The 16,827-nt window shown below is 43.4% G+C and overlaps 1 protein-coding gene across 2 annotated transcripts in view; it reads right to left on the bottom strand.

Moving 5' to 3' along the window:
* The window catches only part of GALNT2 (polypeptide N-acetylgalactosaminyltransferase 2), a 216,174-nt gene that overhangs the window by 33,626 nt on the left and 165,721 nt on the right, over positions 1–16,827 (bottom strand). For both annotated transcript variants that reach the window (XM_055234905.2, XM_063614004.1), the window contains exons 4-8: positions 12,092–12,190; positions 11,784–11,851; positions 11,479–11,544; positions 4,484–4,605; positions 1,723–1,810 (exon numbers count right to left, since the gene is read on the bottom strand). In XM_055234905.2, the coding sequence (XP_055090880.1) occupies positions 1,723–1,810; positions 4,484–4,605; positions 11,479–11,544; positions 11,784–11,851; positions 12,092–12,190 (443 nt within the window). The remainder of the gene's footprint in view (positions 1–1,722; positions 1,811–4,483; positions 4,606–11,478; positions 11,545–11,783; positions 11,852–12,091; positions 12,191–16,827) is intronic.

Here is a 16,827-nt window from a genome sequence, read left to right as displayed (position 1 = left end):
TTATCTTATTATTTATTTTATTAATTTGGTCCAAAGAGAGAGGCTATAGCAGATTAAAGATCTGCTAAGAATGGCATCCTTGATTTTTTTTCTAAAGGAATTTCATAAAATGCTCTTAGGGTGAATGTGGCCCCATTCCTCTGACCCAGAAGACCTGCACCCCCACACGGAGCACCTGGCTGTTCTTGCCTCTGCTCTGACATACGCAGCTGCTTTGGGTGAAACAGAGCCTGGTAGATCTCAGCTCTTCCAATACTTGGGGAAATACAACATTCTGAAAGCCAGGCTTTCTAGCTATCTAAGGATCCCTCCTCTTTAATGTCCCCAAACATTTTACTTCTTACCATTTGCTGGGAATCCTTCCTGAATGTCATGTTTCCCACCCTAGGTACAGTCCTCCAAGCATGCCCCCCCTCCCGCTGATGTCCAATTCCATTACGTCCTGTGTGGCCAGCACAATTATCATCCCATTTCCCGGATGGGGAAGCTGAGGAGCAGAGGCAAAATGGCCTGCCCATGATGACGAGGCCTGCAAGAGGCAGGTGGGGCCAAAGCCCACAATGTCTAGGACTGTGGCTGAGTCTCCCTAAAAAGTCCAAGTATTCTGTTTTCTGGGGTTAAGGCTCGCTTGCACATGTATGTGTGTGTGTATGAATAAATAGGGTCTCACTCTGTCTCCCAGGCTTGATCATGGCTCACTGCAGCCTTGACCTCCCAGGCTCAAGTGATCCTCCCACCTGAGCCTCCTGAGTAGCTGGCAAGCCATCACACGCAGCTAATTTTTTTTTTTTTAAATAGAGACAAGAGTCTTGTTACATTGCCCAGGCTGGTCTTGAACTCCTGGGCTCAGGCAATCCTCCCACCTTAGCCTCTCCAAAGTGCTGGGATTATAGGCGTGAGCCACTGCACCTGGCCAAGGCCCTATTTTATAGTTTTACTGTCTTCTTTTTTGATGTTAGACCATCAGTTGACCCTCTGCCCAGTGTCTGTCTAGAATAGACCACCTTCACACAGACGAAAGCTCTTTGAAGTCTTCGATAATTTTTAAGAGGGTAAACAGACAAAGTGCTCTTGGGGCTCCAGGGTGGGTGCCGTGAGGACATACAGGAAACTGGTGTGGCCATTCCAACGAAAGGGGACCGGGGTGACGTAGGCACAGGTGTTAGGCTGGGAAAGAGGGGTACAAGAAACCATGATACATACAAGGGGCTGTATCAGCAGAACAGGGTCACACGTGGGCTTGGTGAGGGAGAAGGGGTTGAGGATGACACAGGTCTCCATCTGAGCAACCAGCAAGAGACTAGGCTGTCAGAGAAATAGCCGGGGTGAGCAGAGAAGGCAAAGACAGGCTCCAGCCCCTTGAATCCCACAAAGCTTCAGCTCCGTGAAGCTTCTCACCCCAGACTCCTGCAAGAAGGGCTTCACCATCTCTGATCAAAAAGGATGCCATATCTGTTCATGGAACCACATGGCTCGCAAAAGCGACAGAAGGTCAAGGAAGTGGAGAAAGGGAAACCCAGGAAGCTCTTTAAGGGAACAAGCATATTTTTTTTTTCTCTTTATGAAGTCCTACTTGTTAAGCACACAGGTGCTTTTTACTCAGAACACACACTATGGTGTGAACACTGTTGTCACTGTCACTCCTGACAATGAGAGGGAGTGGTGATCAGATGCTGGTGTAGATGGGACGAGCTAGGCAGGGGCACCATGACAGACACCTACCGCCCTTCAAGTCAGCAGATGCCCCCACATACTGAAAGTTGTCCATATTAATGACATCGATGATGGGCGACACAACCCGAGTCCTGTCCTAAAATACAAACAAAGAGAGGAGTAGTTATCAAAATCCCAGCAAAACAAAAAACCTGCCCAACCATAGGAGGCATTACTGTTAGGCAGGCACAGGGCAAACCCGACTGGCCCTTACTACCTACTACCCTAGGCCCACAAGAACCCAGCCTCCCCACCCAGACCCAGGTCTTGCTCTTGGTCATCCACAGATGTGCTGTGGCCCGATGGGAAGCAGGGAGGGAGGTCAGGAGTGGGTGCGTAGCAGGAGTCATTCTAGGAGTGGAGATACCCATGGTTATGGGATAGGTAGCCATCAGTTCACCCAGCTAAAGGCAAAAACTGTGTTGCTGTGTCCCACGGGTCCTTTTCTGTTTGCCCAAATATCATTAGTGATTTGTGAGCTGCAGTAAACCTCAGGAATGGAATCACTGCTAAAATGCCCATACATCAAAATTAGGAATATATCTCTATGTGGGAGTGTGTGTGTGTGAGAGATGTGGTAAGTATCAATATTATCACAGCAGTTAACCAAATCAACTAGAGATTTCCAGATTCTAAGTTTGCCTCATCTGTAATTCTATCTTTGTTTTTTGTATTTTTTTGTTTTTTGTTGTTGTTGTTGTTTGTTTGTTTTTTTTGAGACGGAGTTTCACTCTTGTTGCCCAGGCTGGAGTGCAATGGCGTGATCTTGGCTCACCGCAACCTCTGCCTCCCAGGTTCAAGTGATTCTCCTGCCTCAGCCTCCCTAGTAGCTGGGATTACAGATATGCACCACCACGCCCGGCTAATTTTTGTATTTTTAGTAGAAACGGGGTTTTTCCATGTTGGTCATGCTATTCTTGAACTCCTGTCCTCAGGTGATCCGCCCGCCGCGGCCTCCCAAAGTGCTGGGATTACAGGCGTGAGCCACTGTGTCCAGCCCCTGTGATTCTATTAAAAAAAAAAAAAAAATCCCCCTAGACTGAGCCATGTCTTTATGCCACATTGTCATCATTCTGGTAAGAGTTTGTGAACATAAGGCCTTTTAACGTCTCTACCCTCTTTAAGCTCAAATGACGGACGCTGGTGAGAGACCCTGGACTGTGCACCATGCTGACAGTTAACCAAAGAGCAAGTGTTTTCCTTGAGCCACTTAAAGAACCCTTATTAGCCAGAAGAAAGATTTAGAAATACAACTTAGTAACAGAACCAGCAGAGCTAAGAATGTACTACATCAGAGGAACAGGTGAAGGAACATGCTAATTAGGAACATGCAAACACTGCAAAGCTCTGTTAACACCCAGGTGCAAATTTACAGGGAAAAGTAACCTGTGTGGTGCATTGAGGGCAGAGAAGAATACAACTTTCCTTGCCTGGCTCAGTCTGGTTCTAGGTGTAGGAGTTAAAGGATATAATCTACTTTACATTTTGTTTCATAAGGCTTGATTTAGTGAAAGTTAATAGGCTCGGCACTTTCTCTCCTTAATTTAGGAGCAGGTGTTCGAAGCAGTTCTGACAATCTGACTACTAAGTGGAGTGGCCTTCGCACACCCAAACACTGCCATGGCAGTTTTGGTTTTGACTGTGCTTCCCTCAGAGACAGCCTGGCGGAGCGTAGCCAGGGAGAGCAGGAAGTTGTGGGGTTGGAGTGGGTGGAGATTCCAGGGCGGGTTCTTCTTGGATATAGCTGTGTGCATTTGTGTTAAGAGAGGGCCTCAGATAGGGATTTAATAAAACTGGCTTTGCAATCCTGGCTTTGCTACCTGTATGATTTTGCATGCATTATTAAAGTTCCCTGAACGCCAGCCTGTTTACCTGTCAAACGGAGATAACAAGTGCATTACAGGTAACATAAAAAAAGGCCTAGCATGTAGCCGCAATTTGATAAAGGGTAGTGAATATGACTTTCATAATTCCTAGTAGCTTGTGGTTACTTAGTATTCCATGACTCACAGCCCATCAGCTATCCTTGCTATGCTTAGGCAGAACTACTTGTTCATTTTCTATTTCCTTTCATTAAGTTTGCTTTATCGCCCCCAAGGAAGTGCTTTCTTAGTAGGAAGGAAAGAAAAGTCAATAAAACAAGCAGAAGGCAAGAGAAATGACAAAAGGCCAAATGTAATATTAGCAATGATGTTTCTAGAAAGCAGAAGGTGCAGAAGTGTAGCCGCGTATCACCCTCTGACAACCCCACTGGTCCCTGTATGCTTCCTAGCCACCCCCCTCTCCCACAGCTGCCTGGAAGCCCACTGGGCTAACCTGCCCTACTTACTAAGGGCAGAGAGGTGGCCCCAGGGACAGCTTCCCCAGCACGCCCTGCTCTGTGAGCTGCAAGAGATGGCACTTGCTAGATGCTGGGCAATGTTCTAAGCACTCTGCGAAGCTGTAGGCGGGAAGGAAACTGCTCCCGTGAAAAGGGCTGCCTTCAACTAATCAGGCTCTCACCAGCCTCTGCTGATCCTCGCCTCCTACCTGTCAACGGATGGTTCCTCCTACTGATGGATTCCTATAGCCAGTAAAACAGTCTTTCTATAATGCCCCAAAGGCATTTCCTTTCTGTCAAGGAAAACTGCAGATGGCGAGCTCAGCCCCTACCAGCCCTGCGTTACACCTCCTGCGTTACCCACTCCGTGCGTTACACCTCCCCTGGACCATGCTCCCCTCTGTCCAACCACCCACGACCTGACCCCCCTCCCTGCCCCCGTCATCTCACCTCGGCCACCCTCTCCAGGAGGGGCTCCAGCCAGTGCTCATTACACTCGCAGTGACTGTCCAGGAAGGTCAGGACCTTGGCTTGGGCAGCATCGGCCCCCCGAACCCGTGAGCGCATCAGGCCTGCGGAGACGAGTTGGAAAGCACGTCAGGAGAGAGAAGCCACGGGGCCGGCACAACCCCACGCCAACCGGCGACGCCTCCCTGCCCGCAGCTCTGCAGCCTGCTTTCTGGGCACAGAGGTTACTGTAAACTTGCTGGATGAGATCAAAACTGCTCCATGAGACAGATTATTATCAGAACTTTTAATTTTAATAGTTATATTGGATGACTGGGAGGACAACGTTCTTAGAACTATCGTCTTCTGGAAAGGCCCTTTACATTACTGAAGTCTCCTTTATCAAGTAACCAAAATGTGGAGCTTTTAAAACTACATTCCTCTGACACAGCAACAATTTTCTAACTAACTGGGCTAAGGAAGGTGTCACCCAGAGACTTCCAGTGCTAATGGTGTTGACTTTAGTGGTGATAATATTTGTACCAGTGTTGTGAATATCTCTGTCTTCTAAGACTTATCAGGAGCCAAATAACATAAGTTGCAAAGCCCTGCAGTCTGCCTTTTACACAAAATTAGTTATACTATTGGTCAAATTCTACAATTTATATACTTGTGATCTGTTAATAATGTGCATTTTCATTATGACACAAAATATAAATAGTGTATTTCAAAAATTAGCCGTGGGTGGTGGCCTGTGCCTGTGGTTCTAGCTACTTGGGAGGCTGAGGTGTGAGGATCACTGGAGCCTGGGAAGTGAGCCATGATTGTGCCACTGCACTCCAGCCTGGGTGATAAGAGTGAGTCCGTGTCTCGAAATAAATAAAAAATAAAATAAAATAAATAATAGTGTATTTATCCCTGGATGTCATGGTCAAAAATGGCTTTTGCTATATATGTTGGGCTTTCTATGTGAAGATGATGCAACTATTCATAACCTGTGAGGACAAGTCTGCTAAGTACTTTTTTCTGCAGTCAAAATGGGTTTTCAGTGATTCCTACGTGGCTGCATGCTAGAACAGGGAAAAAGACTAAAGATTTCAAGTTGTGATAATTGCAAAACAACTTGTATTGGGCAAACCTTTGCTCTGATAACAATTATAAATTCTGAGCAAAATATAAAAAGTAGCCATTTGAAAGCCAGAAGCAGACAGAAACTAGACAGGATCCAACCCCTTAAAAAAAGAAAATCACACTGAGCGAGCTCCATGTTTATATGGCGTTTTCCGAGAGGATGCTCTCCAATCCACTGCGATGCAGCCTTTTTTGGCTTGAGTTGTCAGAGGATAGAGAGTTCAGAGCTTCTGGTATCTGGAAACTGAAGGAGGAGATCCTGGAGAGCAGGTAGGCCACAAATCTGGCAATAACCTCCTGTTAAATCTTTGGCTGACTCCTGACCACGCAGGAACCAAGTCCAACATGAAAAGCAACAGTTAGAAGGCAGAAAAAACTGAGTTTCTGCTGCTATCCACTGCAGAGAAAACGAAGTTTGGAATTTGAGTCCTGCCAAGTGTGACATGCTTGGTAAAGACCTCTGTTCTACAGGAACTTCAGAAAGACCACACATAGGAATATAGACTATGTATCATGAATAAGGGACTCATAAAAACAGACTAATGGCCGGGCATGGTGGCTCACGCCTCTAATCCCAGCACTTTGGGAGGCTGAGGTCAGGAGTTCAAGACCCGCCTAGTTAACATGGTGAAACCCGTTTCTATTAAAAATACAAAAAATTAGCCAGGCGTGGTGGCGTGCGCCTGTAATCCCAGCTATTCGGGAGGCTGAGGCAGGAGAATTGCTTGAACCCAGGAGGCAGAGGTGGCAGTGAGCCGAGATCACACCATTGCACTCCAGCCTGAGCAACAAGAGAGAAACGCTGTCACAAACAAACAAAAAAAAAAAGAAAAAAAAAAACCATACTCATCCTAGCAAAGTGCAAAAAGAACCTACAGAAGTTCAGCAGCATCATCTGGTAATTTAACCGCCCAATATAACAAAGATGAATACTCCTTAGAGAAAGATAACATAATCCAGTGTTTCTACAACATATCATCCACAATGTCGATTATAAAATAAAAAATCACTACACATGAGAAGAAATAGGAAAATGGAGACCGCACCAAAGAGAAAAAGTCATCAGAAGTTCACCCTGAGATGACCCAGATATTAGAATTAGCAGGGGAGGATTTAAAAGCAACTATTATAAATATGTTTAATAACTCAAAGGCAACAATTGTAATGAGTGAATGGGTGGGGAATCTGAGCAAAGAAATAAAAACTATAAAAAAGAATCAAATGGGTATTCCAGAACTTAAAAATGAAATTATCCGAAATTAAAAATCCACTGACTGGTCTTAATAGCAAAACGGAAATGGCAGAATGACTAGTGAACTTGAAGATGGAACAACAGAAATAGATCCATCTGGTGGACAGAGAAAAAATTAAGGGGGAAAAAGTCTAGTGATCTATAGGACAATATCAAGTGGTATAACATATATGCAACTGAAGATCAAGAATGAGTCAGAAAAAAATACATGAAGAAATAAAAGGCCAGTCATTTCCATAACTTGTGGAAAACATCATCTTACATATTCAATTTACATCAGCAAACTTGAAGCAGGATAAATATAAAGAAAACTAAATCTAGGCACATCATAATCAAATTGCTTAAAAAAAAAAACAGATATAGAGACAACCTGAAAAGCAGCCAGAGGAAATGACCCATAACATACAAAGGAACAACAGTATGAATTTTCTGAGACGGAGTTTCACCCTGTCGCTCAAGCTGGAGTGCAGTGGCACGATATCGGCTCACTGCAATCTCCGCCTCCCAGGTTCAAGCAATTCTTCTGCCTCAGTCTCCCAAGTAGCTGGGACTATAGGCGTATGCCACCACGCCTGGCTAAATTTTGTATTTTTAGTAAAGACGGGGTTTCACCATGTTGGCCAGGCTGGTCTCAAACTCCCGACCTCGTGATCCGCCCGCCTGGGCCTCCCAAAGTGCTGGGATTACAGGCATGAGCCACTGCGCCCCGCCTGGAGTGAAACCTTTAAAGTGCTGAAAGAAAAATTAATTGTCAACTCAGATTCCACTGAGAGAAAATAGCCTCCAATAACAAAGGAGAAAAAAATTCTCAGATAAAACCTGAGATTGTGGTGCCTATGAGAAAAAATTCTAAAGAAAATTATTTGGGCTAAATAAAAACTCCAATCTATGGAAAGAAACAAAAATACTACAAATGGAAAATATGAGGATAAGCTTAACATATCCACATATTCTTCTCTTTATTTAATAGATACTATTTGAAGTAAAAATGTAACACTGTATTGTGGGGTTTAAGATGTATGTAGAAGAAAAACATGATAACGACAGTACATAGGAAGGGAAATGGAAATGCAATTTAACTATTGTAAAATTCTTAAATTTAAAGTGGTATGATGTTGACTCAAGCAGACTGTCGTAAGTTAAAGCTGTATGTTGTAATTCTCAGAGCAACTGTGCATACATGAAAAGTACTGCTGAAAAGCTACAAGAATAATTCAAAAGGAATACTAAAAATATCAGTGAATCCAAAAGAAGGCAAGAAAGCAGGAACACAGTTACAAAAAGCAAAATGCACATGGTACAAATAGAGAAGAAACAGCCGAAGAGCAGACCCGAACCCAATCACACCAATGATTACACCACACGTAAATGAACTACCCTCAATCTGGGTGGGCACCATCTAATCAGCTGCCAGCACGGCCAGAATAAAGCAGACAGAAGGATGTAGAGAGACTGGACTGGCTGGGTCTCCCCCGGCCTACATCTTTCTTCCATGCTGAATGCTTCCTGCCCTTGAACATGCTTGAAGAACTCCAAGTTCTTCAGCTTTGGGACTATTGGACATTCAACCACAGACTGAAGGCTGCACTGTCAGCTTCCCCACTTTTGAGGTTTTGGGACTTGGACTGGCTTCCTTGCTCCTCAGCTGCAGATGGCCTATCGTGGAGCTTCACCTTGTGATTGTGTGAGCCAATATTCCTTAATAAACTCCCGTTTATATATACATCTACCCTATTAGTTCTGTCCTTTTGGAGAATCCTGACTAATACAAAAGCCAAATATTGGTTCTTTTAAAAGATGAACAGAGTCGATGAATAGCAGACAGATAAAGAAAATAAGATATAAATTACCAAAATCAATAAAATAGTAATACTAATCCGACAAACAGTAAAAAAAGAGACAATATCATAAGCAACTTTGTGCCAATAAACATAAAAACGTTGATGAAATACAAAATTTCTTGAAAGACAATTACCAAAACAGACACAAAAAGAAACAGCAGATCTGAATAGGCCTATATCCATTAAAAAGATTGAATTAGTTATCAAAAATCTTTCCATAAAGAAAATTCCTGGTCCAGGCTGGTTAATTCTATTAAACATTTAAAAAACAAATAATTAAAATATTATACAAACTCTTTTAGAAAATAAAATAGAAGGGAACACTTTCCATCTTGTTTTATAAGGCTAGTAAACCGTAATGCCAAAACTGGAAAAACACATTTTAAGAAAATTACAGACCAATGTTTCCCATGAACACAGGTATAAAAATCCTTAACAAAAATATATGAAAAGGATACTGTATCATGACCAACTGGGGCTTATACTAGGAATGCAAAGCTGGTTTAACATCCGAAAATCAACCAATGTATTTCACCATATTAACAGATTAAAAAAGAAATACCACTTGATTATCTCCACAAATGCAGAGAAAAAGATTTAACTCATTATTAACATGGTTTTGGTCCTACTATTGTCATTAAATAGCTGTAGGGCCTTGAGAAAGCCACCTGACTTCTTTAGATTTAGTATTTCCATCTGTAAAATGAAAGTACTAGGCTCTCAACGTCCACTGTACATCGGCATCATTTTAGCAGCTTTTAAAAACGCAGCTGCCCACACCCCACCCACAGAAATCCAGAAATTTCTATTTAATTGTGAATGAGGGCAAGACATAGTCCTAAATTCCCCAGGTGCTTCTAATAAATTGCTAGGTTAAGAATCAATGCACAATAAAATCCACAGAAGATTGATCCCAAGGCTGCTCTTTCACTACCATAATATTTTAGGCAATTAATTTACTTTGTTGGCCGGGCGCGGTGGCTCACGCTTGTAATCCCAGCACTTTGAGAGGCCGAGGCGGGCGGATCACGAGGTCAGGAGATCGAGACCACGGTGAAACCCTGTCTCTACTGAAAATATATAAAAAAAAAAATTATCCGGGCGTGGTGGCGGGTGCCTGTGGTCCCAGCTACTCAGAGAGGCTGAGGCAGGAGAATGGCGTGAACCCGGGAGGCGGAGCTTGCAGTGAGCTGAGATGGCGCCACTGCACTCCAGCCTGGGGGACAGAGAAAGACTCCATCTCAAAAAAAAAAAAAAAAAAAAAAAAAAATTTACTTTGTCATCTAGAAGCATCACTACAAGCACTTCGTGTGTATGCTTACATAGATGGGATCTTATACACACACACGGGTACATATATACATGAGTGTGTGTGCAAGTGTGCACATATTTTCTCATTCAATTGCTACAGACTTCAGCTGTTCCATAGAGGCTTTCCATAATCTGGCTTCTCCCAACCCATCTTTCTCATGCCTTCCCCAAAACAACATATCAGTACAGGTTCAACCCAAATGAACATTCTAGTGGAAAGTTAATACTGAGAAGCATTGTTCTGATTTCTAAGCAGTTTAAAGACAAAGACACTGTTAGATAAGGCTTGTAAGTGATTTACAGTGCCAACACTATCTCTCTTCCTCCTTCCCGACTTCTCCTTTTTTTTTTTTTTTTTCAAAACCTGTGCCAGATCGTGATGGGGTAGGATGGCAGATACTTTGGGTTTAAATTCATAAAGTTATTTTGAAAGTTGTTTAGGGGGTAGCAAATTGCCCCCTTTTTGGTTTATTCCAGGCTCGGTGGACTGATGTGTTTAGAAGACAAGGCTTATCCCATTGTTTATGTATCTTGAATGTCTAGGTTGATGACCCTAGTTGGTTAAAATATGATGCTGTTCTAACAGGCTCAATCACTCTATTGGCCAATAAGATTCCTGGTAAGAAAAATTTCACTCCTTGACTCCAGATGGAGTGCATATGTAACGAGAAGAAAGAGTTTTACACTGATGGAGAAATACAATCACCACTCCTGGATCAACAGTCAGACTTAAATAGCAAATGTGGCATCGGTTCCAAAGCTCTGTGATTTTCCTATACTGAAAGAATTCTCCCGACCATAGAGGAGCCTAACAATGCAGTCATCAGGGTCTCTAACAGCACTGACACACTGGATGTTAATTACAATGTGATTGCAACTTCCTTCCCAGACACTCCAGTGTACTACTTTCCTCCTTTACAGCCTCTCTTCTAACTGCCAATAAAATAGTCTTCATGAGCTCAGCTGCAGCACAGATAAGACTGACAAAAGGTTCCGAGGTTGGCATTTGCAAAATCGCATGAGCATATAATTGCAGTACTCTCTCCCCATTTTGGATGGTTCACCTTCAGCAGGCTGTCAAACTTGAATCCTGGTTATTTTATCAGATGCCTGGAGCATGGAGTCATTCAACTTCTTATTGCTAAATCTTTGTTTTTCTTCTAAACTTTTGTATTCAAGGGACTGATAAGACTTCCTAGGTTGTGAAAGAAAGAAGCCAATTTTCTAAACACATAAATAAAAATGTAATTTGATCTTGCTCTAACATACAAATAATTTCAATTAGTCAAGCTTTTAATGTCTTTCCTGTGTTTGCTGGGAGAAGTCTCCCAAGTGGCTCTGGTAGAGGGAGACAGAAAAAAAGCTAGACAATTAATTGCTCTTTGAGCTAAAGCACTTCTTTATGTTATTACAGGAAAAGTCAGAACTCAACTGTCTTGGTACTGAATTAAGAAGAATCTTACCTTCTCGTCGATCATTTCTAAGAACTCGCACTTTCTCAATTTTCCCCAAGAGAGCCCCGTCCTCAGCTAGGAGAAGAAAAGAAGCAGAGCATTTTGAACCTGGAGTTCATAAAGGGCTTTGCATTCAACCATAGCATTCTCAATCATCTAAGGGCCGATTATCTCCTTGGGGCATCACAGAGGCACCTCTTCTTTCTGTGGATCTGATTTCCGGCTTGTTCACGCCTCATTAGCACCCCCACTACAGGAAGACTGGTGCCCAGAGAAGAGCCAGACACAGGGATAAAATCAGTGTCGGTACTCACGATCATTGCTGTAGTCATCCACCAAGATGATTTCTTTTATGAGATGGGGCGGACTTTTCTTAAGCACGCTAAGAAAAGACAAGAAGATAAAGTTTATAGGTCTTTAAGGGGTATAAACTTTTAGCCTGGGGTAGAAAATTCTCATATGTTGGTCCTAACCCTTGGTTGGAGGAACTACACACCACGCCCTGTGCTGAGCAGTCGGGAGACCCTGTCTGCAGCCCCCACTGACAGCCCTGGTCTGACTGTGCCTGGGACACAGCTAATGTCTTAACACCTCCGACAGGTAATGCATCTTCTGGCCTCACCTGACCACGGTCCTCAGCAGGGCTGACCTGGCTTCATTGTGAAATGTGATCACCACGCTGGTGGCCGGCAGATCCACCCGCCACTGCTTCCGCTGACACCTGCAGGAAGAGAAAGATGGTCCTCCGAACAATGACCCCCAGAGCAGCCACAGCTTGTTTAGCCCTTGAGAGAACAGGCAGACCGACCAACTGGGATGGACATGCTATGATTAACTTGTTATCTGCAGAAGTTCCTGGCCTGTTCTGAGATGAACTGCCAACGGGACATAAGGAAACAGAAAAACACAACCGGAGTTACGTTCTGAGAGATGAACGATTTCGGCAAAAAGTAACATATTGAGAACATCTTTCTAACACGTTAAAAAGAAGTGTTTTAAAACAGTGAAATCCCATTTCTACTCTCAAGCAGATACACCTCTAGAGATGCGCTTTTCACAATTTGCAGTCGTAATTTCTGAAGGGCAGAACCAATTGTGCGCCACTGCTCTTTTCTTGTTTTCTACATTGCCTACAACAAACATGTGGTACTCCGGTGATATTTGGAACTTGGCTCTCACCATGAACAGCGGACCCACTGGAGGTTTTCTCTTCCTGGGACAGCAGGGATACATGTCCCTTGCCCTGGAAGGCCATCCCCAAATACCCCAAAGGGCAGTGGTGAGATGAAGATGGGGAGATGGAGTGAGGGTACAGTCAATGGGACCCTCAGCCTGCCTGAGCTCTCCTCTTCCAGCAGTAGGGAAGAACCCTGGGATCACCTCTGCACAGAAGCTGATTCGGAGGCCAGACCTACAAAGCAGGGGCAGATTTCAACATGGCACCTCTCAAATTTGAGCTCTACAGACAGACACAAGACCAGAAGAACAGTAAGTAGCTTTTTTTTTTTTTGAGACAGGGTCCAACTCTGTCACCCATCCCAGAGTGCAGTGGCATGTTCATAGCTCCCTGCAGCCTTGAACTCCTGGGCTCAAGTGATGCTCCTACCTCAGCCTCCCAAGTAGCTGGGATTGCCACCACATCCAGCTATTTTTTTGATTTTTTGTAGAGATGGGGGTCTCACTCTGTTGCCCAGGCTGGTCTCAAAATCCTGGCTTCAAGCAATCCTCCCACCTCAGCTTTCTAAAGTGCTAGGATTACCGGCATGAGCCACTGTGCTCAGCCAGAATAGCTATTTTAAAAAACAGCTGATAGCTACAGGTGGAAGATGCTAAAGTATCATACACTAGAAATAAGCAGTAAAGGTTTACCGGGCTCAGCAGAACCCATCAGGAGGAACCCTTCAAAGCAGGGTCTACAGACTTGAAGAGCATCCTAGTAAAGAGCAATGTTCCCAGGGAATCCTGAGAACAACAACACACCTGGGCAGGACTGACAGCCCGCGAGAACTTCTGGAAACAATTTCTGGTTTGACTGCATTCAGAGTTACTAAATTGGTAATACTACTGATACCAGCTTGGAAAATAGGCTTTGGTTTCAGAAAAACAGTTCTTAAATGGTGATGTTGATGCCCCGTGGTCTTGAGGATGAACAGTCTTGCCTGTGAGGTGGCAAGAGGGGCCTGTTTGTCTGTCCCATGCCAAGGTTTCCTCCTGCTAGCATTTATTATCTGCACAATGTTCCTGCAACTCTAGCAGTTAAACATACTGCCACCGGAATTGAAGCAGCAGAAAATCTTTGTTGGGGCTCAGAAAATGATACCCCAAATTATATTGCTTTGGCATGCTGAGTGCTTTGAACAAAGGAGATTCACAGACCTCAGAAATAAGCCTTAGAACCAAGGTCTCTCTCTGACCTTCTCCTCCCCAACCCCTCCAACTTCCCTTCAGAAGCACAGGGAGGGACTTTGTCTCAAGTTCTCTCATCTGACTGAGGGAAGTTCATCCAGAAGATGTGCAATTGTCTTGGACCCCCTCTCTGGAATCTACATTAACCAGAGATTAACTCATATAGCAGAAGAAACTAAAAGCCCACACCAAGACCCTACTCTTGGAGAGACTTTTCACTTATTCTTTCAATTATTCTTCTAAAGGCTGTCACCTGATTTATCTGCATGATAAAATAACCTCTGTTCACAATAGAGTTCTGCCCCTCACCTTCCCATAACTTGTGACCACCTCCCCGAGACCCTGGAGGAAATTTGTTCCAGGCTATTGCCTGCATTTCCATCCTAATCATCTCCCCTAAACATCATTTACTCTTCTAAAATTGCCCACATCCCTCACTTGCCTCTCCCCTATGCAGAGAGTATTTAAGCTTCAACCATCTGGCCCTTCTTTGAGTCTCATATTTTGTGTGGCTCCTGTGCACATTTGCACATTAATAACAAATTTATTAATCTATTGTTAGTTTATTTCAGTGGACATAAAGATTCAAACCTTCAGATAGGGAGTGAAACATTCCCTTAACTCTTCTGCTTTCCAGGGGACCAACATATTAAAAAAAAATTATTCTGTATGTTTTTTTTTTTTTTTTTTTTGAGATGGAGTCTTGCTCTTTTCACCCAGGCTGGAGTGCAGAGGCACAATTTCAGATCACTGCAACCTCCGCCTCCTGGGTTCAAGCGATTCTCCTACCTCAGCCTCCTGAGTAGCTGGGACTACAGGCGCCCATCACCATGCCTGGCTAATTTTTGTATTTTTAGTAGAGACGGGGTTTTGCCATGTTGGCCAGGCTGGTCTCGAACTTCTGACCTCGTGATCTGTCTGCCTCGGCCTCCCAAAGTGTTGGGATTACAGGCGTGAGCCACTGTGCCTTGCCCTAATATAAGCCCACTGTAGCTCTTAATATTGTTTATCAGAGCCATGAATTATCTGCCCCCAAAATTAGAGATAATATCTCAGATGGGAAATCAGTGGACAAAGGAGACAGATTAAAAATATATATATTTGGAACTCAGCCATCGCTAAAAACATTTAAGGAGTTAAGAACTGAAGTGGATGGTCTAGCAGCTGCCAATGACCAGCAATTCCACAGGAATGGCCGTACCTTCAGAGAAAGTGTTCAACAGACACTCGTTTTCCCTCGTGACTACTTCAGAGAAGCGAATTGTGAAAATAAACATGAAAAGCAGTGCAATTAAAAAGCAATTAGGTCAGAATCACAAAATGGGCTTCTTTTGTTATAGTTATTGTTTTAATTAATCATGAGAAATTGCATAATATACTAGTTTTTTGGGGGAAACTGTTCACTGTTGTCTGGGGGGAAAATGCAGTCAGGAATTAATATCGTACCTCATTAGAGCTCCTGACAGTTAAGTCTTTCCTGACAAGTAGACTGATAGGTTGGTTTTTCTTTCTTTTTTCAAATTTTAAGAATTAGCAGATTGTTAGATTAAGGAAGTGAGAATCTGTAAGACTTCAACTGTAAACAAATTATCAAAGAATGTCCTTCCCAAGAACTCAATCTGTAATGCTAATGAAATAAGGCCTCCGCGTTAGGAGGCAGATATCCTCTGCAATTAGGTCCCACTTAACACAGCGGGAATTGCTGAGCTGAGCAGACCTAGGTTGAATGACTTACTGAACATGGGCTTATGCAGCTATAGGAGAATTTAAAAAGAGACATAAGGCAGCATTTTTTCATGCTAAATCATAGTAAACGGAACCGATCCAATCATACCCTATTCTCTCGTTTTCCTTTTCTCTGCAGGAAGCCTCATCTTCCAGGAGCATTTGGAAGTCTCACGGGGCTCTGGAAACGTTTTTCAGAACACGCAGAGCTGCTGCATTCATATCATTTTATTAAAATTCATCTACATATTCATAAGGCATCCATTTTTGCTAGGAACTGGCATTCAGGAAACTTAAGAGGGATCCCATTTTTAAGGCAAAGAGAGATAAAAAGTAAAAACTAAGAAGTATTTTACATCCCAGAGTTAGAGTGAGTGTGAATTTAGATAATAAGTCCTCACATTGAGCCAAGAAGGTGGGGTCGGCTTGAAAAATGTCTTTAAAAAGAAAAAGAATAAATTTTGTATTTGAAGAGCCATATCCCTGCCAACCAGTCTTCACTACTCCAGAGCTAGTGAAAGAACACCCAATATAGTAACTCAACAGGGGAGCTGGCTGCCAGGGGCACTTTCATACTTGAGCTTTCTTTGGGAATTGAGTAGAAACTGTAGTTTATTTGAAGTCAGCGGCAGGAACAGTGTGCAGTAAGGTTTGCTCTACCAGACGACGCAGGCTAGAAGCAGTGACTCTGAGAAGAGTGGGCAGGGTTTCGGGCTGACTTTGTGGGCTCAAGTTCACTTGAGTGTCCGAGGCTCTGGAAACTTCCTGTTCAGTAAAATGGAGGCTTTAAAAACTGGACATGTAAAGATCTGTTTTAAGAATCCTTTATTTAGCTTTAAATTTCTCTGAGATTAGATGGCTTTCAGTACCTGAACTCTTGGTTAGCTGGAAATGGAAAAAACTGGTGAATCTAAACAACCACATTGTATAGACAGTCTCTCAGAGTGGAAGAATGACTCTGTCTTTAGGGCAGACGTTATACCTGGGCTTGATCAAGACATTGATGAAATAACCAAACACAAGCTCTTTGGACTTGGAAGCTCCAGCTTCTGTCGAATAACACAGAAGGCTGTTTCACGGTGTGGGGAGGAATAAAGAAATAGGTTTCCTTCTCTATCCCGGGCAGGCCATGCCCCACCCTCACCCCGGTGACCTAGTGTTTTTGCAAAGGGCCCTTGGTAACCTTGGTTACTGTGTAATGTGTGACAACTAACATCACTCCTCATC

This window comes from Symphalangus syndactylus, chromosome 19 (genome assembly GCF_028878055.3).
Source record: "Symphalangus syndactylus isolate Jambi chromosome 19, NHGRI_mSymSyn1-v2.1_pri, whole genome shotgun sequence".
NCBI classification, from domain to species: Eukaryota; Metazoa; Chordata; class Mammalia; order Primates; family Hylobatidae; genus Symphalangus; species Symphalangus syndactylus.
This window is presented reverse-complemented; position numbering and strand designations above follow the sequence as displayed.